The sequence below is a fragment of the Nyctereutes procyonoides genome, unplaced genomic scaffold (assembly GCF_905146905.1).
Source record: "Nyctereutes procyonoides isolate TBG_1078 unplaced genomic scaffold, NYPRO_anot_genome, whole genome shotgun sequence".
In the NCBI taxonomy this organism is placed as follows: Eukaryota; Metazoa; Chordata; class Mammalia; order Carnivora; family Canidae; genus Nyctereutes; species Nyctereutes procyonoides.
The window spans coordinates 30,688,093-30,714,444 of record NW_026575020.1 but is presented as its reverse complement, the minus strand read 5'-3'; the positions used below and the strand labels follow the sequence as shown (position 1 = coordinate 30,714,444).

Genomic DNA, 26,352 nt, shown 5'->3' with positions numbered 1-26,352 from the left:
CCCTAAAAGCCTGTTTCGATCAACTTTTGCCTGGCCTCTCTATTCCATTTCACTACCGATGGAATTAAACCTGACACCAAGTACCTGGGAGAGGTGGGAGGCTGGTCCAGGTGAGGGCCTGGCTGGTGCAAAGGCTGAAGGGCCAAGCCTGCCTGGTGAGCAGAGGCTAGGGATGGCTAGGGCAGCCTGAGCATTTTTTGTTTTTGTTTTTGTAGATAACCTCTATGTCCAATGTGGGTCTCAAACCCCAAACCCTGAGACTCAGAGATGCAAGCTGTACCAACTGCACCCTCCAGGCGCTCCAGCCTGGGCATGTTTGATTGTGTAGTGAGGCTGGCTGAAGGTAGGTGGTTGAGGAATAGGGAATCTGCGAAGTTTGCTCCTGTCCTGGGTGGGGGGATTTGGGGCGCTCTTTGCTTTCTTTATGGTACTTTTCTGTTTTCCAGAGCTTCTGCTACTCACAACACGAATGTTTTTCAGGCTATAGTAATGTCGTCAGGCGGGGGTGTGGAGTGAACATGTCCCCTTGTATCCCCTCCTCAACACTCGTTACTTTCAGTATAGCTTTCCGAGTCTGCGGAGGTACGAACAGGCCTGGCAACAGTCATCTGCCTCTGCTGACAGGGACGCTGTGTCCCGCACACGTTGGACACCTTCCTGCTTCTTCACCATGAGTGAACTTCAGCTTGGGCCCCGCTGCTGGGCAGGCTTCCCCCTCCCTACCACCCTGGGACGCCCCCACCACCCGCCTGTCCCAGTGCTGGCTACCGGCAGGTCAGCCACAGGCCTCACCACTCCATGTGTTTCTTCTTTTTGAGGGGCTGCCCTAGGGAGGGGCCGTGCACACTGTGGAGGCGGGGGGAGCCCCTCCTGGGTCGCCTTTCTGGAAAGGTGCTGTCAGATGACTGCACAGTGAGAGCGAAACTGGCTTCCTTTGGAAGCCTTCACGTGGCTGAGAAACGAAGCGAAGAAAAGGCTGGGGCATTAGGGTGGGAGCCCGCCTTGGGGGTTTAGTAGGGGTCCCTCCTCTGGGACCAGAGCTGGGGACCTGAGGGGCATCCTGTGTCCTGGGGGCAGGGAGCTGGGTCAGCCTTCCTGCTTCTGCTCTCAAGGGCCTGAGTGAAGTAAGGGCCTTGGAGGGGAGTGGCCAGGCCCTGTTGCTAGAGGAGCAACAGGACTATCCCTGGGGTACAGGGGATAGCAGGGGGAAGGAGAACAGATGGGGGCGTGGGGGGGCCCTGCCTGCCCTCGAGAGCCACCAGGCCATCAGGCGGAGTGGGTGCAGGAGTCCATAGGCCCTCAGGAGCAGCCAAGGTCCACTACAGCATGGACCCTGATCTGCCGGGGCCCCTGCCTCTCTGAGGGGCACTGGGGGCCCGGGAGAGCAGCCTTCTGCTGCCTCTGGACCCAGGCCTTCAGGGAGCAGGGGGAGCACAATGCGGGCCCTCCTGGGTTCGCCTGGGGCTGCTCCGGGCCCTCCCCAACCCCTCCCACTGTGGTTGCCATGGGTGGAGTTTTGCTTTCTTTTTGGCAGGAAGGAACCTGAGTGGGAATCCCCTGAGCTGCCTGACGACCAGAGTGAGTCACCCCTTTCCACCAGCCAGGACGGAGGTGTCGCTGGGTCTGAGCGGGCCAATGGGGGCAGGTCGGCCACTTCCCAGTCTGGGCTCAGTGGGGGCTTTCTCTTCTGTTCCCAATTCTGCATGCCTCAAAGGCCTGTCAGCAGAGTCAATTTTTTAAACAATGTACTTGTGAAAAAACGTGCTTGTGAAAATCCTAGGAAACAGCAAAGTCAAAGAGCATTTTTGTGCTGAAAGTGCTGGCGGGTCCTTTGAGATTGACCCAACCCTGCAGGCGCCAAGGTCCACTGGGGGCTGCATGCCCAGGAACCAAGGAGTTCGCCAGGGGAGTCTGCAAGGAGTTCGCCAGGGGAGTCTCTTCCAGACTTGGGGCCAGGCCTAGGTGGCCAGGGCCAGGGCTTCTGTGACATTCCTCTCCCCAGGAGGAGCCATCCCAGAAGGTAGGTGCCTGCTTCCTGATTTCACCCTGTGGGAAGGGGGTGGGGCAGTGGGCATTGCTGCAGGTGAACCTCCTCTTTGCTGCAGGAACCATTTCTGGCTGGCACTGGTGGGCTCCCAGGTGTTGGCAGGTGCTCACTTACTTATGGGATTTGAATGAAACCTCAGGGAACCTGGGGGTTGGCCTGGGGAGCTGATGCCTGTGGCCAACCTTACCTCGAGGTTCAGGTAACCAGCCACAGCCTGAGTGCTATCAGAGGCAGGGCAGCCCTGGGCTGTGTCCCAGGACGCAGCATTTGGAAGGGGGACTTCTGACTCCAGAGCAAGTGATGTTCAGGTGAGATGCCAGCGCTTCTGCACCGATATCCCTTCAGAACCTGTTTTCTGGCTCATCCCGTGGGCACCCAGGTGAGCCCCTCAGAGTGGGGCTGTGGGACGTGCTGTGTGACCTGGGGTAAGGACTCTGACCTCTCTGAGTCTTTTGTCTTCTCCTGAAAAATGGAGTGAGCAGTTGGCTGCTGGGAACACGGGGATGAGGGAAGACCCGGCGGATTTGTCAGATACAGGGCAGAACCCATGTTCCGGGAGAGACCGGCTCCCAGCAACCCAGGGGGCAATATGGGGTCAACACTGACCCCTGCCTCTTCCCAGATGCTGACGCGGCTGGTTTTCCTGTGCGGGCCACGGGTTGTGCTTTTGGGGCCTGGTTTGGTGGTAAAATCCACACAACATAAAACCCACCATTCAACCGTGTCAGAGGGCACTGTCGGGGGCCCCTGTGGGCGACCTTTGCCAGCACTGCACTGCCCTGATGGGAGGCCTGTCCTTCCCGCTCTTTGAGGGAGTAGGGTCTTTTTTTTTTTTAGATTTATTTATTCATAGAGACGAGAGAGAGAGAGAGAGAGAGAGAGAGAGAGAGAGAGAGAGAGAGGCAAAAACAGGCAGAGGGAGAAGCAGGCTCCCCTTAGGGAGCCCGATATGGGACTCAATCCTGGATCCTGGGACCACTCCCTGAGCCGAAGGCAGACGCTCAGCCGCTGAGCCGCTGAGCCACCCAGGGGTCCCGCGAGCAGGGTCCTTTTCTGTTTTTTCTCAGAATTCTCACCCAAACTGGGGCCCTGCGCTGAGCCAGACTCCGGGAGGGTGGGTGGGAGTCGCCGCCGCGGTCCCCGCCGGCCGGGCTCTCAGGAGGTGCGCCCAGACCCCCACTCCGCACCGCCGGACGAGTCCAGCGGCCCAGGCCGGCCCGCCGCCCCGCCGCCCCACCTACTGCACCCACCGAGCCCGAGCTCCACTTAAGCCGCCGGGATCTGGCCAATCAGCGTCCGCTGCGGCTCGCCCGGCGCTCCCGGTTGGCCCCCGCGCCAGTCAGTCAGGCGGGCTCGGGGGGCGGGTCCGCGGTGGCGGCGGCTGGGCGCGCGCGCAGTTCCGGGCGCGCGGCGACCGTTGGTGAGTGGAGCGGTGGGAGTCGGGGCCGGGGCCAGGGCCGGGGGCGACCGCGGGGTCCGCGGGGGCGCGGGCGGCGGGGCCCGGGGCGGCGGGCGCGTGCGGCGCGGAGGAGGCAGGGCCCGCAAGGAGGGTCGCCGCCCCGCGGGCCTGAGGGGATTTTTCGGAGCCAGGCCGCCCGGAAACCGAAAGTCGGAGCAGGGCCGGCGCAGGAAAGTTCGTTAACGCCCGCGGGAGTCCACTGCGGCTCCGGCTGGGGGGTCACGGCCCGGGGTCAGCGCGCCGCAGCCGCCCAGAGGCTGTCGGGGGCCTGCGCGCCCCGACCCAGAGCCCGGCTGCGGGGGCTGACCCGGGAGAGGGGCACGAACTCCCCGCGCCTCGGTGACGCCAGCTCGTCCCACGCTCTGCCCCTTCGCCGCCCCCGCCCCCCGCCTCCTGCCGGGCCTCGAGGGCCCTGGGGGTCACTTGAATGGCGGCTGACCCTTGAACCTCCAGGGGTCGGTCTGCACGTAGCCCTGCACCTTTGGAGGGTGTCTGCGCCGCGGCTGCCCTTCCCGCTGGTGGTAGTCGCTGCACATGTGAGCCCCTTGCGGGCAGGGGAGCGTGCCCGAGTTCTGAGCATCCTCGCGTGGGTGCGGGGGCCGTGACAGGTGGTCCCGGGGCCTGCGAGCGCTGGCGGGAGCCGGCTGCTGAAGACGTGGACCCGGCATCGGCCGGAATGGGAATTGCCTGTTCATGGGTCCGGGCAGTGGGGAGCCCAGGACCGGCCTCGGCAGCGGCAGGAGAGCGGTCGGCCCTGCCAGGCCGGGTTACTGTGAGGGCAGCGGATCTGTCCACCCGCTCGCGTCTCTCAGGGGGAGGTCTCAGTCAACCTGCCGGTGTTGCTTGAGTTTTATTAAACAGCCTGAATACTGTGTGGTTTGCACACCAGAATATTCACTAATGCTTGAATCAAAAACACTAAGAGTTGTTTTCCTTCAAGCTTTTTGGAAGCCACAGAGGCCCTTGGCGCTTCTAGCAGTGGCTTCCACACATCTGGTGGCCCCTCTCCCTGGGCACCTGGTTCTCGCAGGAAAGCCCAAGCCCTGAGGCTGGAGCTCCCAGAGGCGAACTGTCTGATGTTGGGCATTTTGGGCCTTCATGCTGGTCCTTTTTTTTTTTTTTTTTTTTTTTGGTGATACTTATTTGAGAGAGCAGCTGCAGCAGGGGGAGGGGCAGAGGAGAGGGAGAGAGAATCTCAGGCAGACTCCCCACTGAATACAAAGCTCAGTGCAGGGCTCATTCCCACAGATTCCACAACCCTAAGGTGGTGACCTGAGCTGGACACTGAACTGACTGCACCATGCTGGCACCCCTATGCTGGTCCTTCTGCTTGCAGGTGCCTCTCCACATGCTCAGTCTGCACCACACCACCCTCCAGTGCCCCACAGTGTCCTCAGCACCATGTGTAGCCTAAGGCAGGAGCCTGCCCACATCAGTGCCTGGTGACCGACAGTGAAGCTTGTGTGTGTACCTTGCTGTTACACTGCCTTGCTGGCTCCCTCGTGGGGGGCTCCAAGGAGAGGGGTCTTTCAGCTGCAATTCTCTCTCTTGAGTGGTTTTTAAACTTCCTTGGGGAAACAAATGCAAATGTCATTATTTGGGGACCTGAAGGAGTAGGCTACAGCAATAGCTATAATTTGGGGAGCAGAGGACTTACAGTGGTCACTTGTTCCTGGAGAAAGCATTTTCTCTAAAAGATAAAGGCCTTTTTGCTTTATGCTTTGAGAATCAGATCCGGGTCCCTTTCTGGTCATGGGAAATGTATGGTCAGTGCACTGGTGGGCAGGTGTCCACGACAGGACATCACAGACACATGGATGGGCAGGAAGGGCAAGAAAATCCACAGAAGAAAATCCAGAAAAAAAATTACCCCCAGAGCATACAAATGATGCCAAGAGTGCAGTGCACATCTTCTTGTGCCTAGTGTGTCTCCCATGGGCTGGGCCAACTCCTTCATGGAGATGGGTGGGAGCACTGTCTCAAGGGCGTGGTCCTTGTGTCCACAGGGAGGGCATGTCAGTCTCCCACCCCTGCACAGAGGGTCTGAGCCTGGGAGGGGTGCAAGAGGCAGATTCCGTGGAAGCCATTCCATGTTTGAGCAGGAACAGGCTTGAGGCCACGTTCCCTTCGGGACCCAAGGGGCAGTGGAGCCGGTGGTCTTGTGACCTGGTTGTGGGTTAGGGAGGTGAGGACTCAGCAGAGGTGGGGGTAGGAGGTAGGATAGGGGAAGTGCCTCAAGGGACAGCTCGTCCAGGATTCAAGATTGGGGTGCTCCACATTGGAATGGTGTGGAGGAGTCTGTGGACGAGCCGGGAGCCTGGGAAGCATTGAGGGAGCTCTTGCACTCCATGCACAGGCTTGGGTCCTTCCTCTGCCCTCCCAGTCCTTGCCTTATGGTGCTTAGCTTACATTCCAGAGGAGACAGGCCCGAAGAGGGAGGCCTGCACAGGACAGTTCCAGTGACGGCTGAGAGGGAAGGCCTTGTTGAGAAACCATGACCCTTGGACAGACAGGGTGGAGGGCAGAGCCACTGGGAGGCCTTGGGGTCTGAGGGTAGAGTAACCGAGGCCCAGCCAAAGGCCCATCAGCTGCCCAAAGGGCTACAGGGGCTGCAGCCAGGGGCCAGAGATAGCGGTTCAGTCAGGTTCTAGGTGTTTGTAGGGGCGGAGCTGTTGGGTTTACTAGCGTGCTCAGGGTGGGTGGGTGAGAGAGAGTGGGCTCTGAGAATTTGACTGGAACAACTGGGGGGGTGGCTGAGGTGGGGGCCTAGCTCTGGAGGGGGCAGGGGCATATGTAGGCACTCACACCCAGCAGTCAGGGAGGGGGTAGGGGAGCAGAGTGGGTGCCTGCGTCAGGGGGAATGGAGGACAGAGTTGCTGTGTCAGGACGGCCAGTCACCCTGTTCCTCTTGAAAGCCCCAGTTTTGAGTCAGAAACAGTATCAGCATGGAGATCATACGAAGACTTGTGAGCCAGCACTTCAGACTGGAAACGCGCCCCCACAGTATTTGCTCATGATGGTTCAGGAGAAACAGTTGTTGGCCATGAAATTGGTACCAGGCTACTATTTGGCATTGTGCTGAGTCTGGGAAAATGTGAACTTAAGTATAAAATTATCATTTTAAAGTGGATTTCTAGTCCTTGGGGGAGGGCAAGCTTGTACTCCTTGCTGCGTGTTGATGGGAGTCCTTGAATATTGCTCAAGTGGGCTTGTTATGCAGGCACGTTGGAAATGGGTGGAACCAGGTGAAATCTGATGTGGAATCCCACGTCACACAGAGCAGAACTGGCTGTCATTGAGGATGTGAATTCAAGAAGGTCAGTCTCTGGCGCCTGGGGTATCTCAGGCTGAGGGTTGAAACCATGTGTCTGTGGGCGGCATGGTGACGCCCACCCCAGCAGCCGGGTCCTCCCTTGGCTCGTTTGGTGGCCAAAGGAGGTGCCTGGTTGTAGTAACAAATGCAGCCTTCCTCACTAACACCACTGCCCACGCTCACGCCCCAGACTGGGCATGGTGGGGCCAGCTGCCTCATGGCCTGCAGCTCAGCCAGTGGTTTCTCGCAGGGATGCCTCTTTCCCTGGGTGCTTGGGCTCCACACAGAGGCAGGCCCTGGGCTTGTGAAGTTGCTGGCTGTTTCCAGTCTCCGGGGGGCTGCTTTCATGGCAGAACCGACTTTTCAGCTTGTTCTGCCAGTTTTAATATTATGAGACAGGGTTGTTTGGGATAAACATGCACAGGTGTACCATAATTAGGGATTTTTTTTTTTTATAATTAGGGATTTAAGGGCCTTTTTTTTTTTTTTTGACTCTGGGAAGAGAAACTCCCACTTTTTTTTTCTTTTTGAAGTGGAGGTCTACGTACAGCAAAATGTACACATCCTAACCATATAGCTAGATGCACTTTTGTCTGTATGGGCATTTCTAGTACCCCAAAAGGCCCCCTTTTGCCGGCATGGACCCCCTGAATGGACAGTAGCTGCGTTTCTTATAGTACCTGTGACACCAAATACGTGGTTCCTGGGACCCCCTCCTTGGGTTCAGTGATTTCTGGAGTGGCTCATAGAACTCCGGCAAACACTAATTGCATGAAACAGCCAGATGGAAGAGGCACAGGGCGAGGTATCAGGCAGGGCCGTGGAGTCCCCCTGCCCTCCAGCACACTAGCCTGTCAGCGCTGTGACATGTCCCCAGCCTGGGAGCTTTCTGAGCCTCGCTCTTCACGGTGTGGTGGGGCCTCTGTCTTGAAAGCATGATTGATTACATTATTGGCCATTGGTGATTAGTTCAATCTCCAGCCCCTCTCCCCTCCCTGGCAGCAGGGGACAGTTGTGGAGGGGCTTGGGAGTAACAGAGATGCTCCCCTGTCCCCATGAGTTGGGAAATCCTGGGGGTTTTAGAAGCTCTGTGCCAGGAACTGACTGGGAAGCAGAGCAAGTACCTAGTGTGTCACAGCACTGTGCCGCCAGAGGAGACAGCTTCTCAGCTTCCGTTAGCAGAGGTCTGTCCTCAAGCTTCAGATAACTGGAACCATTCTGGAAATACAGTTTTATCTCCAGTAGAAATGTCCTTTTAAATAAAACACAAATGTGTTTGTTGTACAAAGTTAGCACATTGGTGTCTGGAGCTTGATTTTGGGGAATGAATGAATGGGAAATCCAGGACAGGCTGAATGGGAATGTTTGCTCACATGTTCCTGCAAATCATTGCAAACGGAGATGGTTCTTGTTTATAACTAACTTACCCGGCAGAGAGGATGTGGAAGCTTGAGAGGACCAGTTTTATTTTGGCTCCAGGTCTGGGTGCTCTTAACTCCTGAGTCCTACTCTATATGCAGCAGCAGCTGGCCAGCCCACCCTCCATCTGGTGCCTGAGTCGGCTGCTGGCTGCGCCTGTCATCTGGGGAGGCCCCCAGGCCCTGTGTGCCTTCAGATGAGTAGACACGTGCACACCACCCAGAAGTTCAGAAGTTCAGGGCCAGAGACAGGGGAGTTTTCTCCTAGGGTTGGGCCAAGCAACACCCCACAGCAGCAGGGCTCGACGATGGCCTTAAAGTGTTACATTTTGGCACAACGCTTTTGAGTCTTTATGATGTCTTTCATTACAGTTCTCAAAAGTTAAAATGTGCTTGTAAGGACAAAAGCACTGGCAATCCCCCAGCACAATACGGGCAGCGGTGGGACTCGTGGTCCAGTGCCGTGGTGCCGGGTGGGCTCCCTGGGCGCTCCAGGGCCACTTCTCCACATTTAGAACAGAAATACAGACCCCCACCATCCGGCTGTGTCAGGTAGATGTGACCACTAAGTAAGCTGTGTTGGTGAGGTCATCGAGGCCTGACTGCCTTTTGGGACCTGTTAACCTTTTTCATCACTCAGAAAAAGAGACCATTTTTCTGGCTCTTTTCTATCTAACGAGTACATGTTGATGGATTAGTAAAATAGGTTCAGTCCTCTACAGGTATGCTTAGTAGATAGAATGTTGTTGCCAAAGGATAAAGCCCTATCTCACAAATGCTGAGAGAAGCTGCTCAGTGAGGTTTTATTTTATTTTAAGATTTTATTTAGGGGATCCCTGGGTGGCGCAGCGGTTTGGCGCCTGCCTTTGGCCCAGGGCGCGATCCTGGAGACCCGGGATCGAATCCCACGTCGGGCTTCCGGTGCATGGAGCCTGTTTCTCCCTCTGCCTGTGTCTCTGCCTCTCTCTCTCTCTGTGACTATCATAAATAAAAAATAAAAATTTAAAAAAAAAAAAAAAAAAAAGATTTTATTTATTTAGGGATCCCTGGGTGGCGCAGCGGTTTGGCGCTTGCCTTTGGCCCGGGGCGCGATCCTGGAGACCCGGGATCGAATCCCACGTCGGGCTCCCGGTGCATGGAGCCTGCTTCTCCCTCTGCCTGTGTCTCTGCCTCTCTCTTTCTGTGACTATCATAAATAAATTAAAAAAAATTAAAAAAAAAGATTTTATTTATTTATTCATGAGAGATGCACAGAGAGAGGCAGAGACACAGGCAGAGGGAGAAGCAGGCTCCCTGCAGGGAGCCCGATGTGGGACTCGATCCCAGGACCCTGGGATCACACCCTGGGCCAAAGGCAGATGCTCAAACCCTGAGCCACCCAGGTGCCCCTGCTCAGTGAGGTTTTAAAACAAGAAAAGCAGGGGCAGCCTGGGTGGCCCAGTGCTTTAGTGCTGCCTTCGGCCCAAGGCGTGATCCTGGGGTCCTGGGATCGAGTCCCACGTTGGGCTCCCTGCATGGAGCCTGCTTCTCCCTCTGCCTGTGTCTATGCCTCTCTCTCTCTCTCTCTCTCTCTGTTTCTCATGAATAAATAAATAAAATATTAAAAAATATAACAAGAAAAGTATCACCATAATCCTTGTATTCTGTCATGATGGTGTTTGTTTCTTATTTTGCTTTTTTCCCCTGTCAGTGTGAAACGTAACTAAGTCTCTTACATGAGATGTTCTATCTCACTTAACATGGTAAACAGAGATCTAAAGAGTGCTGTTTTTTTACTAGCAATATTTAAGGATAAAAGTCCTTGTTTAATGTAGTTTTTACAGCAGTGATTTTCAAATTATGGATGGTTCATGAAGTCAATTTAGTAGCATGACCAGAGAGAAGAAAAAATACGCAGAATGCCTCTTGTGAGAGTAAGCGTACTTTCACGGATCCCTTGTTCTAGTCAGTACTTGTGTAGTCATACAATGGCCTTGAAACAAGTGGGCTGAGGGCATCCTCCCTCCTTGGTTTCCTGGCCAGCACTGTTCGTGCACACATGAGTTCTCGAACTCTGGTTTAGCTCCTCACTTAAGGCTTTATTAAGGGGGCACTTTCTAGTACTTACATGTCCGTGTCCTGAGGGCTCGAAAGAATGAAATCCCCCAGTTGTCAAAGGGACAGGTGGATGGTCCAGGACCCAGACACACCCACACGCCCTAAAAGTGCAGGACCAGCTGGGGGGACTTGTGCCATCCTACTGAGTACCTGTGGGCATAACACCCCGTCTGTCTGGTAGTTGGAGGAGGAAATGTGGGTTCTAACAGTATAACCTGTGTCTGTGGCCTGCCAGCCCAAGAAGGCCCCACAGATTACAGATCCAGAAGTCGTGATTGAAATTGGCTTTGCCCAGTAGATAGAAATAGACATGCCGTCTGTCGCTGCTTCGTGTGGTGTCAGACCGGCTCAGGATGCTGAAGACAGTCTTATGAACACTGGAAAGAGGCTTATCACTTTGAGACATCCTGGTTTGAAAGCTGGTCTGCTCTGTGTGCATCCATGAGAAAACATGAGGTCTGTGCCAGGGGCCTCTGGGAAAGGAAGCTCTTTGGAGCATTTGCAAAGGGGTCATAGTGGTTCTGAGTTAACGTGCTTCCTGGCCAGGGGCTATTGGGCTGTTGTCCTTTTTGAAAGGTTAGCAGGTACAGTTGCTTTTGGCTTGTGGAGATGCTGTACGTTGAACAGTGTGTTCCATGCAAGGTCTCAGAACGCTCTGGGAGCTTCTCCCCTGCCTGACTCACAGGTCTGGTTGCCTTGCCTGGGGGACCTTGCCATAGCCCAGTGGATGGCAGAGGGCAGCTCTCAAGGCGGAGGGACCCTGGCAGCGATGGTGACATCAGAGAAGCCAACAAGTGCAGTGGCCATCTGCTGGCCGCTGCCTTGGGCCCCTGCACAGGCAGGTCAGAATTTCCTGCCGGGCTGATGTGTAGGAAGCTGGACAGGAAGGCACCCGGATCAGGCTCTGCAGATGGCCAGTGCTGGTGGGAAGGGCCCTCAGATGTCCGCACATGCTCTGCCCATGGGTCCCGGCACAGTGGGCTGGGTGACCTTGGGGATAGCCTGTTGGTCTAGGGGCCCTGGGATGGGCGTGTTGGTGCATCCTGAGCAGGATGCCACCCTGCTGAGCCTCGGTTTCCACGAGTGTAGTAGGAGATTAGGTTCTCAGAGGGCGAAAATCCTGCCTCGCAGATTCTTGACCGCTGCTCAGCTTGATGACCCTGCCCCTCACTGCTGGGCACGGGGAGAACCCTCCGTGACGCGCTCTGTTCTTCCTTAGGGTGTGGCGGTTCCTGGCTCTCATGGCTGCAGCCAGCGTGACTCCTCCCGGCTCCCTAGACTTGTTGCAGCCTGGCTTCTCGAAGACCCTCCTGGGGACCAAGCCGGAGGACAAGTACCTGTGCTCAGCCTGTAGGAATGTCTTGCGCAGACCCTTCCAGGCCCAGTGTGGCCACCGCTACTGCTCTTACTGCCTGAGCAGCATCTTGAGGTACTGTGGGGGCAGAGGGCGGCAGGCTGGCTTGGGGCTCTCCTGCCAATGGAGGCGGTTGCAGGCATGCACATGGCTGTAGGCATGCACGCGTCCGTGGGAGAGTGCTCCAGGGGGTGCTCCCTGACATCACCTGCAGAGGTTCCCTGCAAATGAGAGCGTCAAGTTAGTAACTGAAGAGGGTGGGTTGCGCTTTGACTGGGTGCTCGGGATGCAGGGACTGCAGTAAACATCATTATGGCCTGTTTCCTGTGTTCCTAGTTTGTCATCCAGACACAGGACTGTTTAGAGTCCCATTCTTGGTTCATGTTGCATTTGCATCGAATGCGCTGCTCTAGATAAGGAATACATACTCAGAGCCTGTAGCAGTCAGTCTGAGGGCAGGCCCCTGTGGCACATGGAAGGCCAGAGTGGGCACAGGAGCCAGTACCTCATTCCTGGGTACCTGGCCCTGAGCAGTTGGCCATCTGAGAGCACCTCTGTTCACACTGGAAGGGGTTGTTGTGATCAGAGGGTTTGGATCATCTCACCTATCTTATAAGGTTTTCAACACGGTCCCTTACACATGCTCATGACTGATGCAGTGTCAGTCTCCAGGGCACAGAACACGGCTGAGGGAGAGCTGAGCTTGGCCCATGGCCTGTGGTCCACAGCCTTCCTTCCAGCACGGTTGACGGCAGGCCTTCGCCCTTTCCTCACTAGCTCTGGGCCTCAGAACTGTGCCGCCTGTGTTCACGAGGGCATATATGAAGAAGGCATTTCTATTTTGGAAAGCAGTTCGGTAAGTGAAAAGACTTCGAGCAAAAACTGTCAAATGAGCAGAAAATGTTTTGGCATTTCCTTTAATAACACTGAGCAGCGAGGATGTGCCCCTCCCTGCCTGGTCACATCTAGAGCTTGGAGCAGCTGCAGGGGAGGTGTTTTGGTCCTGGGGCCCGGTCTGGAAGCCTCGCAGCATTGGTGGCGGGTAGGCGGTGGGCAACTAGGAGGAAGCCTAACCGTAGGAATGCTGTCCTCAGGCTTTTCCAGACAACGCTGCACGCAGGGAGGTGGAGAGCCTGCCGGCCGTCTGTCCCAACAATGGCTGCACCTGGAAGGGGACCCTTAAAGAATATGAGGTAGGGGCCCCCTGCGCTGGCCTGACTTCCCAAGCCTGACCCCACCCCCAGAGCAGCACATGGAGCCTGTGGGAGTCCGCCAGGAGGAGCATGCAGCTGCTTATGATACGTGCACGCAGATGTAGGAGTCCAGGGAGCATGGCCTCGGGAGGGGGGTTTACCTTGCTGGACCCAGTCTCATCTGTGGAATGCTGGGGTGGGGTGGCAGCGTGTGGCTGACCTTGGGCTAGCTCTGAGGGCATCTGCAGCATCTCCTGTAACATGCGGGAATGAAGCTGTTTTGCTCGGTGGGATCTTTCAATGTGTTTTTAGGCAAAGGTTTTCTCATTTTGCGTTGTATAGACAGTGGACATTCCAGAAATAACCTGCAAGTTCGGTCTGTGGGCATAGAAAGGCATCTGGCCAGTGACAGGGCAGTGGCTGGTGGGCATATCTCGCTGAGGCCTGTCTCAGCCTGGCAAGGCTGGCTTGCATCCCTGCATCGGCACGGTGGGGCTTCTGCGTGATTGGCAGCTGGCAGCCACACCTGCAGTGTGGAGGCTCAATAGATGCCAGCACTTGTGTGGCCTCCGTAGGCTCATTTGGCCGTCCCCTCTGCTTAACCAGTGCAACTCAGATGGTTACTCACACACAAATGTCATGGCAGTCAGGTGTCCCCCACCTGATGAAGGGACAAACCAAATGTGGTCTGTCCCTGCCATGGAATAGTATTCGGCCATAAAAAGGAAGAAAGGGGCAGCCTGGGTGGCTCAGCGGTTTAGCGCTGCCTTCAGCCCAGGGCCTGATCCTGGAGACCCAGGATCAAGTCCCACGTCAGGCTCCCTGCATGGAGCCTGTTTCTCTCTCTGCCTTTGTCTCTGCCTCTCTCTTCCTCTCTCTCTGTGTCTCTCATGAATGAATAAATAAAATATTTTTAAAAAGTAAAAATAAAAAAATAAAAAGGAAGGAAGGAAGAAAGTCCTGACGCATGTGAGTGGACTTTGAAGACATTGTGTTCAGTGAAATGAGCCCATCCTAAAGGACAGGTCCTGTGGGAGTCCACTCCTGTGAGGGCCCCAGAGCAGTGAAAGCTAGAGGCAGGAAGTGGCAGGGTGGCTGCCAGAGTGGGAGGTTGGAAGGTGCAGAGGCATAGGTTGGCCTTTCAGAGTGGGCAGCCCATTGGTGAGGCCGGGGAACTGTTGGTATGGCACCCGGGTGCCTAAGCTGCCCCGGCGCCGGGCCAGCCCTGCCCACTGGATGCTGAGTCGTGACGGTAGCAAACAGCCTGTCAGGATTGGAAGCGGGACCTGAACTGCTGGTGGGCTTCTCCCTCTTGTTGCCGGCCTGCATGCTGAACTCTGCTCATTCTCTTGACCAACCAGACTTTCTGGTCTTCAGGCTCTAAGCCGTGTGTTTCCAGAGGAGGGGCCCCTGGTGGGGTAGGCTAGGAAAGGCACTTCCCTTCCTGTGGGTGCTGGGGGCCTGGAAATGGAGCAGCCCTAGGCTCCCCGCACCCTTTCTGATGCCTTCCTGGGTGTGAGACCCAGAGGCCCCCAGTGCTGCACACATGCTGGTGGGAAGCCCTGCTCAGCAGAAGGGGTCTGCACTGTTACTCCCGGGGCAGTCCAGAGAGTAGGCCTCAGGTTGGGGTCTCTCCTGGGAGGGTGGAGAGCCCAAGCAGGCTGTGGGGGTCAGGTGTGCAGGAGACCCTGTGGGGTGCGAGGAACAGGCATGGGGAGCGGTGCTGCCTTCCGCGGGGACCCAGAGACCCTCTGGGGACGTGGGAGGACCCCCACCTTCCAGTCTGAGAGGCTGGTTTCTGCCTGCTGCAGCCGCGGGGTATGGATGATGCTAGCGTAAGGGGCCTCGGGCTGTGGGCCAGGGAGCGTAGCCAGCCTGTGGCTCGGCTTCAGCCCGGCAGGCACGCGGGCTGGAAAGTCCCTGGCTGGCCCAGGAGCCCTGGAAAGTCCCTGCAGGGGTGGGTTTGGTCATGTGGGAGGGCGGGCACTGCTCTGGGACTCTGGGCCTGGCCCTTGGGTGGAACCTCGGCCTGGCGGTGAACATCTCCGGCCTGGGTGAGATCAAGGCTTCTACACACACCCGCCACCTCTGGGCCAACGCAGCTGCCTTTGGTGGTACTCGCACTCGTGGCATTGTAACTTGCTGGTGCTGTGGCTGAACTGTTTGGAAAGTCCTGGTTAGCCTTTGAACATGGTTTTCTTTGGCGATGAAGTCTAGTATTTTCTAAGAACCCAGTGACTTAAAACTCCAGTTCAGGTCAAAGGCATGTGTGGAGTGCCTGCCAAGTGCCAAAGGTGCCAGGGCACGCAGCCCCCAGGCTGCTCTGGGAGTGTGCGTAGGGGCCTGTGGCTGGAGACAGAGGCGGGGCTGGGAACAGGTGGAAGACGCCAGAGGGGAGCGTGGGTGACTGGAGGCTGAACAGCGAGGCTTCGTCGGGTGTGCTCGCTCTCTCCCCCCACGTCCTGGTGAGCTCAGAGTCAAAAGGGCTCTGTTCGTAGAGGCTCTTAGTTTGAATTCTGGTTGAATAAAGACTGATTTCTCCAAAGCGTGTGCTTCTCTCTGATCCCATGAGGGTGGTGGTGCTGCGGGCCCATCCAGAGGCGGCCCGGGGGTGATGTCAGACGGGCTGCAGGGGTGGTGGTCAGCAGTGGGTGGTGTACCCTTGCCCATCTCGGTGGCTGCCGCTCTGTGCTGCTTTGGGGGCCCACGTCGCTCCTGCAAGTATCTTGTTATGTGTTAATCAACATTCTTAATTAAATTCAAGCACCTTAACTATAAGGGTTCTAGTTTTTCCTTTTTTTTTTTTTTTTTAATTTCTTCATGGGAGACACACACAGAGGCAGAGACACAGGCAGAGGGAGAAGCAGGTGTGCTTAGGGCCTGTGGCTGGAGCCTAATGTGGGACTTGACCCCGGAATCATGCCCTGAGCTGAAGGCAGATGTTCAACCACTGAGCTACCCAGACGTCCCTGGTTTTTCCATTTTGTGACCTATGGTTATCTCTGAGACTCCTTGGTTCGCTTTGACTGTTGATTAGGTACTGGATGTGGCCCAGACATTGCCTCCTATTGGGCCATGGTGGGCTGTGCGTTGTCCCAGGGACCCTGGGGTTCAGGGAAGTCTTGCCCTGTAGCAGTGCAGGTGGGCCATGGGGGGCTAGGCCATGTTTTCAGCTGGGAGCTTTGGAAAAGCTGTGGGCAGGGAGTGGCTGTGAGACCAACAGGCTGCAGTGACGGGGTGGGGGTGCCCCTGGGAGGCTGCACTCGAGTTTGTCCTCTGCTGGGCCGCAGCATCCAAGGCGTCGTGCGGCTGAGTGTGATCTGGCTGGCCTGCCTGGTGTGTGTCCTTCTGACAGAAGCTGGGGCCTCGCATGGCAGCGTATGGGGTGCTATGTTGGGCCACCATGGGGTCACCAGGGAGTTGTGCTGGGAGTGTGCTATTGGTCTGGGCTGCTGTGTCCCCATGGGAGGTCAGAGGGCAGGGATGCCTGCTCTGGAAGGCAGAGTGGGGGGGTGGTCCCCACCAGATGTGACAGAGTGGGGGGGTCCCCAGCAGACGTGGGGGGTTCCCCACCAGACATGGACATCTGAGGTCTCCGTGCGGGAAGGCTTGTAGGAAGGGCACCGCATGTGTGCCACGTCTCCGTGGTCTTGGCCCGTTGTTTCTGCTCCCTCTGGACATGCTGGGCTTTGGCCCCAGCAGCCAAGCCTGCGGCTCAGGATGGAGACAAGGCCAGCACGTTCCCAGCCCAGGAGCAGCATGTCAGAGGCCTGCCCTGTTCCTCTCAAGTGCACCACGAGCAAGCTCTCCAGGGTAGCCCTGAAGACCCAGGCCCTCAGGAGGGCACCTCGGCCCAAGGCTGCCCCAGCCCAGACCTTTGTGGAGCTCCTGAGCCCATGGCGGAGGGCCTCCTCCTGCTCTGGGCCAGCCCAGAACTTTCTTCTTGCAGTGACCTCTGCCTCCTGCCCCAGCAGGCTCCACATCGTCCCCAATGTCTCCCTAACACTTAGCATGGTGCCAAAGTACAGGACGGATGCTGGTGGAGCGATGACTCCCAGGAGGCCCAGAGGAGTCGGATCCACAGACACGGGGGTTGGGGGGAGGGCAGCCGGGGGGGGGGGCAGGGTTTAACAGGACAGAGTCCAGTCTGGAAGACACACGGGTCCAGGGGATGGATGAGGGGACTGTGCACAAGGTGTGAAAGTGCCAAGGCTCTTAAAAGTGGTTAAGACAGTAAACTATGTTATATATATTTTACCACAATAAAAAACAACAGCAGAGAAACCCTGAGCTCCCCACTCCTTTACCCAGTGCCCCTTTCTGTTCCCCCTCATGGCCAACTTCCCAGGGCAACTGTCGGCTGTGTTGGATTGTGGGCTCGGGGCCCTGTGGTGGGGGGACAGGCTGCTGGGTCCCTCATGCTGCCCTGGAGGCATTCCCACCCTCCCCACCTTGTCTGCCACCCCCTTTCCTCCCAGCTGCCTCCCACCACACAGGGCTCTGTGGCTCCTGAGGGGGCAGCGTGGCCTCTCTTCCCTCCACCTCGGCCACCTTCTTCCTGGGTGCTGCCCACTGGAGGGCCCCAAGCTGGGCCTGCTGCCCTGGGTCACTACATGCCCTTGCTGGCCACGCCCCCCGTGCAGGCTGTTGGTGTGGGTGCGGGATGAGTGGGTGGGCTCCAGTCCTCTGCTTAGTCTGGCTACCGTGGCCTGTCCTCACAGCACCTGGACTCGTCACTCCTGTGCCTTTTGTTCACTGAGAACCTGCATGCTCTGGGGCTGACCATCCTGCTCTTGGCCGCTCTGGGGCTCTGCCCGGGGCCAGGGCTGTGCCGCCCCTTGGAGCGCCCTCCTGCCCCACCTCTCTGTACCCACTTGGCCCTGGCCCTCCATGGCCCCTCTTAGTCCCTGGCCGTTGGTCCTGTTCTCCCTGAATGGCACTGCAGCACCCACAGGGAGGGAGGGATGCTTGGGCTGTCACGTGGGCGGGGAGCAACCAGTCTGTGAGTTCCTGTCTGACCCGGAGCACAGGTGTCCTAGTGAATGAAACTGGCCCTGGGGGGGTTGGTGCAGGGGCTCCGTGGTCCAGCCCTGAAACCCCCCCGGAGCCTCAGTGAGGGCAGCTGCCTGTGGTCACACACGGAGCCCGGTGGTGGCAGCCTGTGGCATCCCACTGTGCACCCTGTTGATGCTTTGCCACCTTTGTTGCCAGAGCTGCCATGAAGGACACTGCCCGTTCATGCTGACTGAGTGCCCAGCTTGCAAAGGCCTGGTTCGCCTGGGGGAGAAGGAGCACCACTCGGAGCACGAGTGTCCAGAGAGAAGCCTCAGCTGCAGGCACTGCCGGGCACCCTGCTGCTGGGCTGACTTGAAGGTGAGGGCACCTGGCCGTGTCCCCAGCCCGGCCTTGTGAGGCTGTCACCATGGCCCCAAGGTTACTGTCCTGCCCTTGCGGCTGGTTTGACGTTTTTGCCATGTGCCGCTGGCCCTTCCTTGCACCCGCTTGGGTAGAAGGTTCTTGGTGGGGAACTGGGTTGGGTATGAAGGCAAAACTCAGTCGTTTTAGAAAGCTGCTTTATTTTAGAAAAATTAACATGCAGAGAGCAGCTGTGCCAGGCCCATGCCACCTTCACTGTCCAGTTGGCACACGCCAGGCGGCATCAGGCTCCCCACACTTCATGTGTGGGCCCCAGGCTCTGTGTCGTTTCTTCTGAAAACTTGAGAATATGTATCTGAGCGTGTTTGTTTTCAGAAACTTGAGAATGTATATCTGAGCATGTTTGTTTTCAGAGAGCTGTATGTGTTACTGTCACCCTGAGTCTTGATGGTGCCTACCCACCACACCAGGCTCACTTGGCACCCAGGTTTGCTCATGTCTCTGAGCGTCTGTTGCCATGCTGCATCTTGATGATGTGTCTACAAGGTCTCTTCATCTTTAATGGTGCTCCGGGGGTGGGTGTCTTTTCCTTTGCTGCTTACTTATTGAAGAAGCTGGACTGTGCATTTGGCCAACTGCGTCCCCAGGAAGCCCTTGCTGCCCCTGTCACCCTGTCCCCTCCCTGAGCCATTCCACCCAGAGGCATGCCCACGGCCAGGGTGCATTTGGGCACCAGAGGTGTGATCAGAAAGTCCCGCCAGCCTTGCTCTTTGGGGTCACAGTGGCTACTGGCTACCCTCCATGGCCTGGTTTCAGCTAGGGTGACCAACAGCAGCGTTGTCCCCAAGTCCATCGGTGGCTTGTCCTTCTGTCAGGACAAGCTGTCAGATGGCGAAGTGGTTCTAGTCTCTGGTGCTTCGGAGTGCCTGTAGGACCCACCCCATTGGGGGTGTCAGGGGAGCTGCAGCCCAATGACAAGGCCTTGCAGCAGTGCAGGTGACCCCACCCACACCCCAGCTCCTGACCGCTGTCTTTCAGGCACACCATGAGGTCTGCCCCAAGTTCCCCTTGACTTGCGATGGCTGTGGCAAGAAGAAGATCTCACGGGAGAAAGTAAGTTGTTGCCCAGCACCTCTGAGGCCAGTGGGGGGTGGGGCTCAGACCTGGGGCCCGAAGGAAGGGTATGGGCTGGTGGCCATGGGCTACTTTTTTGTTATACTTCTGAAGATGGAAATGACCCATCCTGGGCAGAAGTCATGTGCGCCTGCCCCCACACTGCCTCTTGTCCAGAGCACTCCGTGGCAGGTTTTTTTTTTTTTTTTTTTAGATTTTATTTATTTGAGAGCCTGAGAGCATGCGAGCAGAGTGGGGTGAGGGGCTGGGGGACAGGGACAAGCAGATCCTCACTGGGCGCAGAGCCGGATGTGGGGCTCGATCCCACCACCGCAAGGTCACAACCTGAGTGGAAACCAAGAGTTGGCTGCTCCCTCAGTGTGCCACCCAGGTGCCCCCCGGGGCTCCATTTTAAGAGAAAAATACATCGTGGGTTCATCCTGGTAGTTCTGGTTTCGATTTTTGCCTGCTTTCTGTGTTTGTAGCTCTTTTTGCTGCAGGGCATCTTGGTACTTGGTTACCTTAGCACGGTGCCTGATGAGTGCTTTGTCACTGCTGTACGCGCTGCTCAGTGACAGGGTGCTGGCGGTGCTCTTTCCAGCTCCTTCCACTCAGGGGAGGCGCTGTCAGGCGATGTCCGGTGGTCCCTTCCGGGAGGCAGTCTCTCAGTGGTGAGCTGCCATTTGTCCCTTGGTTTGCAAGTCTCAGAGGTTGCCTGCTAGAAAAAATTGGTAGTTTTGTAACAGGGTTCTGTGGGTCCAATGTGACCGCCAGGGCAAGTGTTCCTGCCCCGCCATGGTGAGGGGACATGCTCGGGGGCTCATCCTGCTGTGGCTAAGAAAGTGTGTCCCAGGGCTGGAATTTGTAGCTCTCGAATCATGAACGTGCCTGGGGTTTTCTACTTAGGGCACCTGCATTTCTGTCACCAGGGACTCCTGCCCGTTGCTCACAGTGGGGAGAGAATCCCAGTCCTTCTTTTTTCTGTTTTTGGAACTCTCAGTGTCGGGTAGCTTGGGTCACAGTCCCTTGTCCTTTGACTTTGTTTGTCTTGTCTGTGTTTCCATTTGGTGTCCGTCATTCCAGGGCCCTGGGCGATGGAGACAGAGGGACTGCTTTCCAGTTGTCCTATGGTGGCCCCCTGCCCTCATGCCTGGGGAGCAGCCATCCGCCTCCACCTTTGCTGGTGGGAGGGGCTGCCTGCGTCTGTGCCCAGCATGTGTGCAGTTGAACTCTTTCTGGGTTGTCCATCTGTCCTTTTGGGCTCTGTGTTGCCATGTGCCAGCGCCATGCCAGGTCCATGATGCGTGTCCGGCCCCTGGTCAGGCTGGCCCCACCTCACCTCCAAGGCTCTGGGGGCCTCAGACACAATGCATCCTACGAGCCCAGGACCGGTGTCGGCAGGTGCACTGAGACACTGGCCCACAGTGAGAGGCCTTCAGCCTGCACCCCCTCCCTTGATTGACACCCGCAGGCTGTGTGTGCACACATTCTTGTCTGTGTGCACAGTCGCACCTTTGGCTCTGGAATAGGGTTGCTGGGTTTGGTTCAGCATGACACCGAAGAGGGGGTGTCCAGCCAGGGCACAGGTGGGGAGAGGAAGTACAGGTACTCATGGTGTCTGGCCTTCCAGTTCCAGGACCACGTCAGGGCGTGTGGCAAGTGCCGAGTCCCCTGCAGGTTCCATGTTGTCGGCTGCCCTGAGATGGTGAGTCCTGTTGGCTGTGGCTCTGCCTGTGCCAGTCCCTGTTTCCTGAGTGGGGGCCTTCTTCCCGAATGTGGTCTCTGCTTGGCCTCCAGCCTGACCTCCTGGTTTCCTTCCCACTTCTGCTGCCTCCTCGACTCTCAGGGGTCCCAGCCTCCATCTGGGCTTAGCTGTGTCTACTTGTCCTTCTGGTGCTCTCATGGGGCCCTCTCTTTGACCACCTCTCTCTGCTGAAAATGCCCAGCGCCTTGTACCTCCCTGATACCTGGGGGTGTCTCGGGTCTCAGCTGCATCCTGGGCCTCCCGCTCCCACCCCATCCTCCCACCTGCCCAAGACAAGCACCTCATGTCACCAAGCTGTTCCAGCCCAAGCCCAGCAGTCACTGTGGGCCCTCCCCTTGTCTCCTGTATTACATCCAGTCCACTCAGAGAGCTGTGCTGCCTTTAGACGGGTCTCAGACTGCACCTGCCTCTGTGGCCTGCGTGGCCCTAGCTGCCTCTGACCTCATCTCTGGGCTGGTCACCAGCCTGGCTATCCTTGTGCACACTGACCTGTTCCTGCCTCAGGCCTGGGCAGTTCTTCTGTCCATGTGGCCTCTCCTCTTCTTTCCCCCACTTTGTTCTGTCCCCCGGGGATGGGAGTGTGCAGCGCCCCGGCTCTCTGAGGGCCCTGGTACATGGCTGGCGCTCTGCTCCTCAGAAACACCCGGGCAGCACTCCCATGCCAGTCGTCCTTGACACCTGGCCTCAGGTGTAGTCCACAAGGATGGCACCTCCTACTTTTACTCCTCTGTGTTTGCTGTGGTGCTGGCCCATGCCTACACAGGCCTGGGCCCCCATGTGGGTGCTGCCAGAGGCCCGAGTATGTGCCCAGGGTGTGGCCACCACAGCCTTTCTGTGGTCAGACATGGCCCCAGGGCAATCCCACCTGAGGGTAAATGTTGTCCTGAGCTCATCGCTCTAACCCTGACCACAGGACCCTGGCCCCGTGGCATGTGCACACTGCCCCCAGTCTACCTCCTGGACTGGCAGGGGGCATCCTGTCCCAGCACCACCAGGGAGGTGCTCTCTGGGCACAGGGCCTGGTAGGGTTCATTTGTTTCTTTCTACTTTTGATGTTTTGAGAGTGTCTAACTCCTTTATTTTTATTTTTTTAAGAGATTGATTTATTTGAGAGAGAAATCTGTGCACAGGCATGCCCCACTAGGGAGGGCAGAGGGAGAAGGAGGGGGGGGATTGCAAGCAGACTCCAAGCTGAGCACAGAGCTCAGTGCAGGGCCTGATCCCACGACCCTGAGATGGTGACGTGAGCCGAAAACAAGAGTCAGACGCTTAACCAACTGAGCCCCCAGGTGCCCTTGAGAGTGTGTAACATTTTAAAATTTCTTGTGAAGTTTTAGAAGAAATGTGGCTGGAAAGTCAGGACAATAGATCAAAAATACTTGGAGATGGTTAGCTTTATTGGTCTCCCCCACCCTTCAGTGTGTCCTTTCTTGTTTCTCCAAATACAAGCAGAGAAGTTATTGGGAAGGTTTGTATTTTTGGAAGATTTGACTCACAATAGTGACAGGTGATATACCAGCAAGTGAATGGTATGGAGATGTCAGAGTCGCCTCACCTTGCGGTGTGTCCACAGGGCTCTGGGTCAGGGCTGAGTACAGGTGCAGCACCAGCAACCCTCTCTGTCTTCTCTTTGCAGGTGGAGAGCGAGAAGCAGCAGCAGCACGAGGCCCATTGGCTTCGGGAGCACTTGGCCATGTTGTTGGGCAGCCTCCTGGAGGCGAAGCATCTCTCAGGAGCTGGTGGCCCCTTCCTGGGTCTGAGCGAGATGGGGGGCTGGGAAGCCAGCACACTGCACCCCGAGGCCGAGCTCTCCAAGGCCGCAGAGCTCCAGCAGCGGTGTGAGGCCCTAGAGAGGAAGACGGCCACCTTCGAGAACATCGTCTGTGTCCTGAACCGGGAGGTGGAGAGGGTGGCCATGACCGCTGAGGCGTGTGGCCGGCAGCACCAGCTGGACCAGGACAGGATCGAGGCCCTGAGTAACAAGGTCTGGGCCTAGGGCATTTGGGCCAACCTGGGCAGGACCCAGGGGCATCTTGGGGGCTCAGAGCTGGGGTTTTATGGATGGCACCTTGTTTCTATCAGCATCCTTTCTGCTTTTGCTTCCTGTGTCCCTGAGCCGAGCGCCTTTCTGAGGCCTGCTCACTGATGGGCCTGCTGTGGGGTCCTAGGGGTTGCTCCAAGGCAGCCTTTCCTCCCTGGCCTGTGGGGGTAGAGGTAGCCACAGGGAATGGGCCTCATGACTGGTGTGTGTTCCTGAGTGCACTTTCTGACACTTGGGGTGGACAGAGCCACTCGAGACGGCTGAGCCCAGGGAAGCCTTGGGGGCCCTGGAAGGGGCCATTCTGCCCAAAACTGGTGGAAAGATGGGTGTGGGGCATGTTCATAAGCACCTTCCTGCAAAATGAAAGGAGGCCTGTGAGAGGCCACTAGGTGGAGACCTGCAGCCCCTCCGCTGGTCCCCCAGGAGGGACGTGCCCTCACGGGGCTCCCCGGGCCCCCAGGTGCAGCAGCTGGAGAGGACCATTGGCCTGAAGGACCTGGCAATGGCCGAACTGGAGCAGAAGGTCCACGAGATGGAGGCGTCCACCTTCGATGGCGTGTTCATCTGGAAGATATCTGATTTTGCCAGGAAGCGCCAGGAAGCTGTGGCCGGCCGCACACCCGCCATCTTCTCCCCAGGTACTATTCTGAGACTCGCCCTCGGAGGTGCTCACAGGCCCCCAGGCTGGGGCCCCTGCAGGAGGTCCCTCCTGCTGGAGGTAAGGGGGCAGGAAGAGTTATGGGGCAGCCTCTAGGCAGAGCTGCCTCAGGATCCCATGGCCTTCCCGAATGGGGCATGCGCTCAGGCTTCCTGGCCAGTCAAGAAGCTTCTGGGTGGGGAGCAGTCTGTTCGGGGCACGGTCCTCTCTGCACTGGACCCAAGCAGGCACCTCCTTGCTCACACATTCCCTCAGGAGTGGGGCCCTACCTGCCGATGGGAATTTCTTTTGAATTCAGCTCCGACAAAACCTGGCTGAGGACCAGACTGAGGGTTGGGGGTCAAGTGCAGGCCCCAGCCAGGCAGCAGGGCCATGTGCGGGAGCCGAAGGAAGGCTCCAGAGGCGGGACCAGGCCAGCTGGTGCTGCCATCAGGTCTGGGCCCCCGCGGGTCTCTGGGCACCCTGCTGGGGGTCGGGGTGTCACCTGTGGCCTGTCTCAAGTTCTTATCCCCCACGGTCCCCTCAGGTAGGGCTCAGGTCTGACCGTGGCCCTTTGCCTAGAGCTCGAGCCGCCACTTAGCCTCACAACTGGTTCCTGTGGGCCACGGTGGGCTTACATTTAGGGTTCTTGGAAATGCTTTCCCTGAGCATTTTTCCTTTGGGGGCATTTGTCTTTACTGGGAACTAAGTCTGTCCCTTGAGAAAAAGTTTGTGCCCCCAAAGCTGGGTGTTTTTCTCTGTGTTTCTTGGGGAAGCCCTCGGCGGAGCTTACCAGCCCCTTTCCCCCTCCGCAGCCTTCTACACAAGCAGGTATGGCTACAAGATGTGTCTGCGCATCTACCTGAACGGAGACGGCACGGGGCGTGGGACACACCTGTCTCTCTTCTTTGTGGTGATGAAGGGCCCCAATGATGCCCTCCTGCGGTGGCCCTTCAACCAAAAGGTGTGTGGGGCTATCCCAGTGGCATCCCGGGGCCCTTGGGGTGGCGAGGTGGTCAGGCTCCATATGGGTCTGTCACGGCCCCTTGGGCGGCACTTAAAGAGGCCAGCTTGGAGTTGGTTCCAAAGGAAGGGTTGCGGCCAATGAGCCCGCAGCTACCCTGTAGAACTCCCAGAACCGGGATCTGCTCTCGGTGGAGGGGCAGGAGTTGCCGTATCCTCGTCTCCTTCCTGTCCCACGCCGGACACAGGGCAGCTCTGGCGCCTCCCTGAGGAGTGTCACTACTTCGGGAGAGCAGTGGGTGCTCTGTGAGCTCTTTGGTACGAGAACGCCTGCCCCGTGAATGTGAGCAGGAGAGGCGCCAGTGGATGTGGTTTCATAGTGTTAACTGTGGCCATAGACCCAGGGGCTGATGGACGGAAAGTGCCACGATGGGCACTGGTCACCCAGATGGGGTCGCTCGTGGTGGCTGTGGTCCTGGCGCTTGCTGCTGGTTCCCTGGAATTCAGGCCATTGGCAGCTGGTGCTGGCCGGGCTGTAACTCAGTGTTGCTCCCACGCTGCTCGCCCTCAGGTGACCTTAATGCTGCTGGACCAGAACAACCGGGAGCACGTGATTGATGCCTTCAGGCCTGATGTGACCTCGTCCTCTTTCCAGAGGCCAGTCAGTGACATGAACATCGCCAGCGGCTGCCCCCTTTTCTGCCCCGTCTCCAAGATGGAGGCCAAGAATTCCTATGTGCGCGATGACGCCATCTTCATCAAGGCCATTGTGGACCTGACGGGTCTCTAGCTTTCTCCCACCAGGGTTGGGGGTCGCGGGTCACACCGGGCTGGAGCCTCACCATGGGTGGGCACCTGCCACGCTCATGTCCACCGGGAAGGGGCCGCCTCCTGGGAGAGGCCACTCAGCCTCTGAGTGGGGCAGGCTGCAGGCCTGTCAGTACCTGCTCGTGGGCCATCAGTACGGGTGCTCAGGCGAGGTGAGCAGAGGGCGAGGTGAGGTGGCATCTCGTCCTGTCCTTTGGTTGGAGAGAAGGGACGTTCCCGGGCCTGGCCGCTCCTCTGAGGAGAGGTCCTGCTCTGCAGGCCTGGCCAGGCTGGCAGGCACAGAGGGCACTCTGTCCTCAGGGCATCCTGTCGGCTGCCCCTGTGGCGAGTGCGGGGCACACACTGGGCCCTGCTGTCGGACATGATGCGTTAGCTGCCCTGTCGGGCTGTGGAGAAGTCGTTATTAAACTGTTAAATTTCCATGGTGAGTGGTGTCCGTTTGCCTGCGGCCTTGCTGGCGGTGACCCTCACAGGGCCTCCTGGCTCTCTGCCCTCCTGTGGTCTCCTCCCCTTATGTGTCCTGTCCCTACCGGTGTCACTGGATCCCTGAGCAGTACCGTGGGTTCCCTGACACCTGAAGCTCGCTGCTGCTGGCCTTGCTGAGGCCAGCTGGCCTCTTCTGGAATGTTCTTCACTAGCCGGCTCCTCCTCTCTCAGTCTATACGTGTCCCTGCTCCTCCACACAGGGACCTCTAGTGCTGGAAGAGTGGCCAGTAGATCTTTGGCATTTGGGGATCGACAGGCAGCG

The 26,352-nt window shown here is 57.6% G+C and overlaps 1 protein-coding gene across 2 annotated transcripts; it reads left to right on the top strand.

Annotated features, from left to right (window-relative positions):
• The first annotated feature begins 1,622 nt into the window (after window positions 1-1,622).
• On the top strand, window positions 1,623-26,024 carry TRAF2 (TNF receptor associated factor 2). 2 transcript variants are annotated; one of them, XM_055333792.1, is made up of 11 exons: window positions 1,623-2,020; window positions 11,554-11,763; window positions 12,466-12,544; window positions 12,783-12,881; window positions 18,093-18,254; window positions 19,296-19,370; window positions 21,001-21,075; window positions 22,772-23,119; window positions 23,637-23,814; window positions 24,629-24,777; window positions 25,348-26,024. In XM_055333792.1, exons 2-11 carry the CDS (start codon window positions 11,576-11,578, stop codon window positions 25,564-25,566), a joined length of 1,572 nt encoding a protein of 523 aa, XP_055189767.1. In that variant the 5' UTR covers window positions 1,623-2,020; window positions 11,554-11,575; the 3' UTR covers window positions 25,567-26,024. The 2 variants fall into 2 exon arrangements, with proteins under 2 accessions (XP_055189767.1, XP_055189772.1); XM_055333797.1 differs by lacking the exon at window positions 1,623-2,020 and adding an exon at window positions 3,413-3,467.
• Window positions 26,025-26,352: the final 328 nt, after the last annotated feature.

Bases quoted from the DNA above. Each gene is read 5' to 3' on its own strand.
- TRAF2 (XM_055333792.1), top strand. From the start codon at position 11,576: ATGGCTGCAGCCAGCGTGACTCCTCCCGGCTCCCTAGACTTGTTGCAG. The intron at 23,120-23,636 runs GTCTGGGCCTAG...CCGGGCCCCCAG, and splicing joins TCGAGGCCCTGAGTAACAAG to GTGCAGCAGCTGGAGAGGAC. The intron at 24,778-25,347 runs GTGTGTGGGGCT...GCTCGCCCTCAG, and splicing joins GGTGGCCCTTCAACCAAAAG to GTGACCTTAATGCTGCTGGA.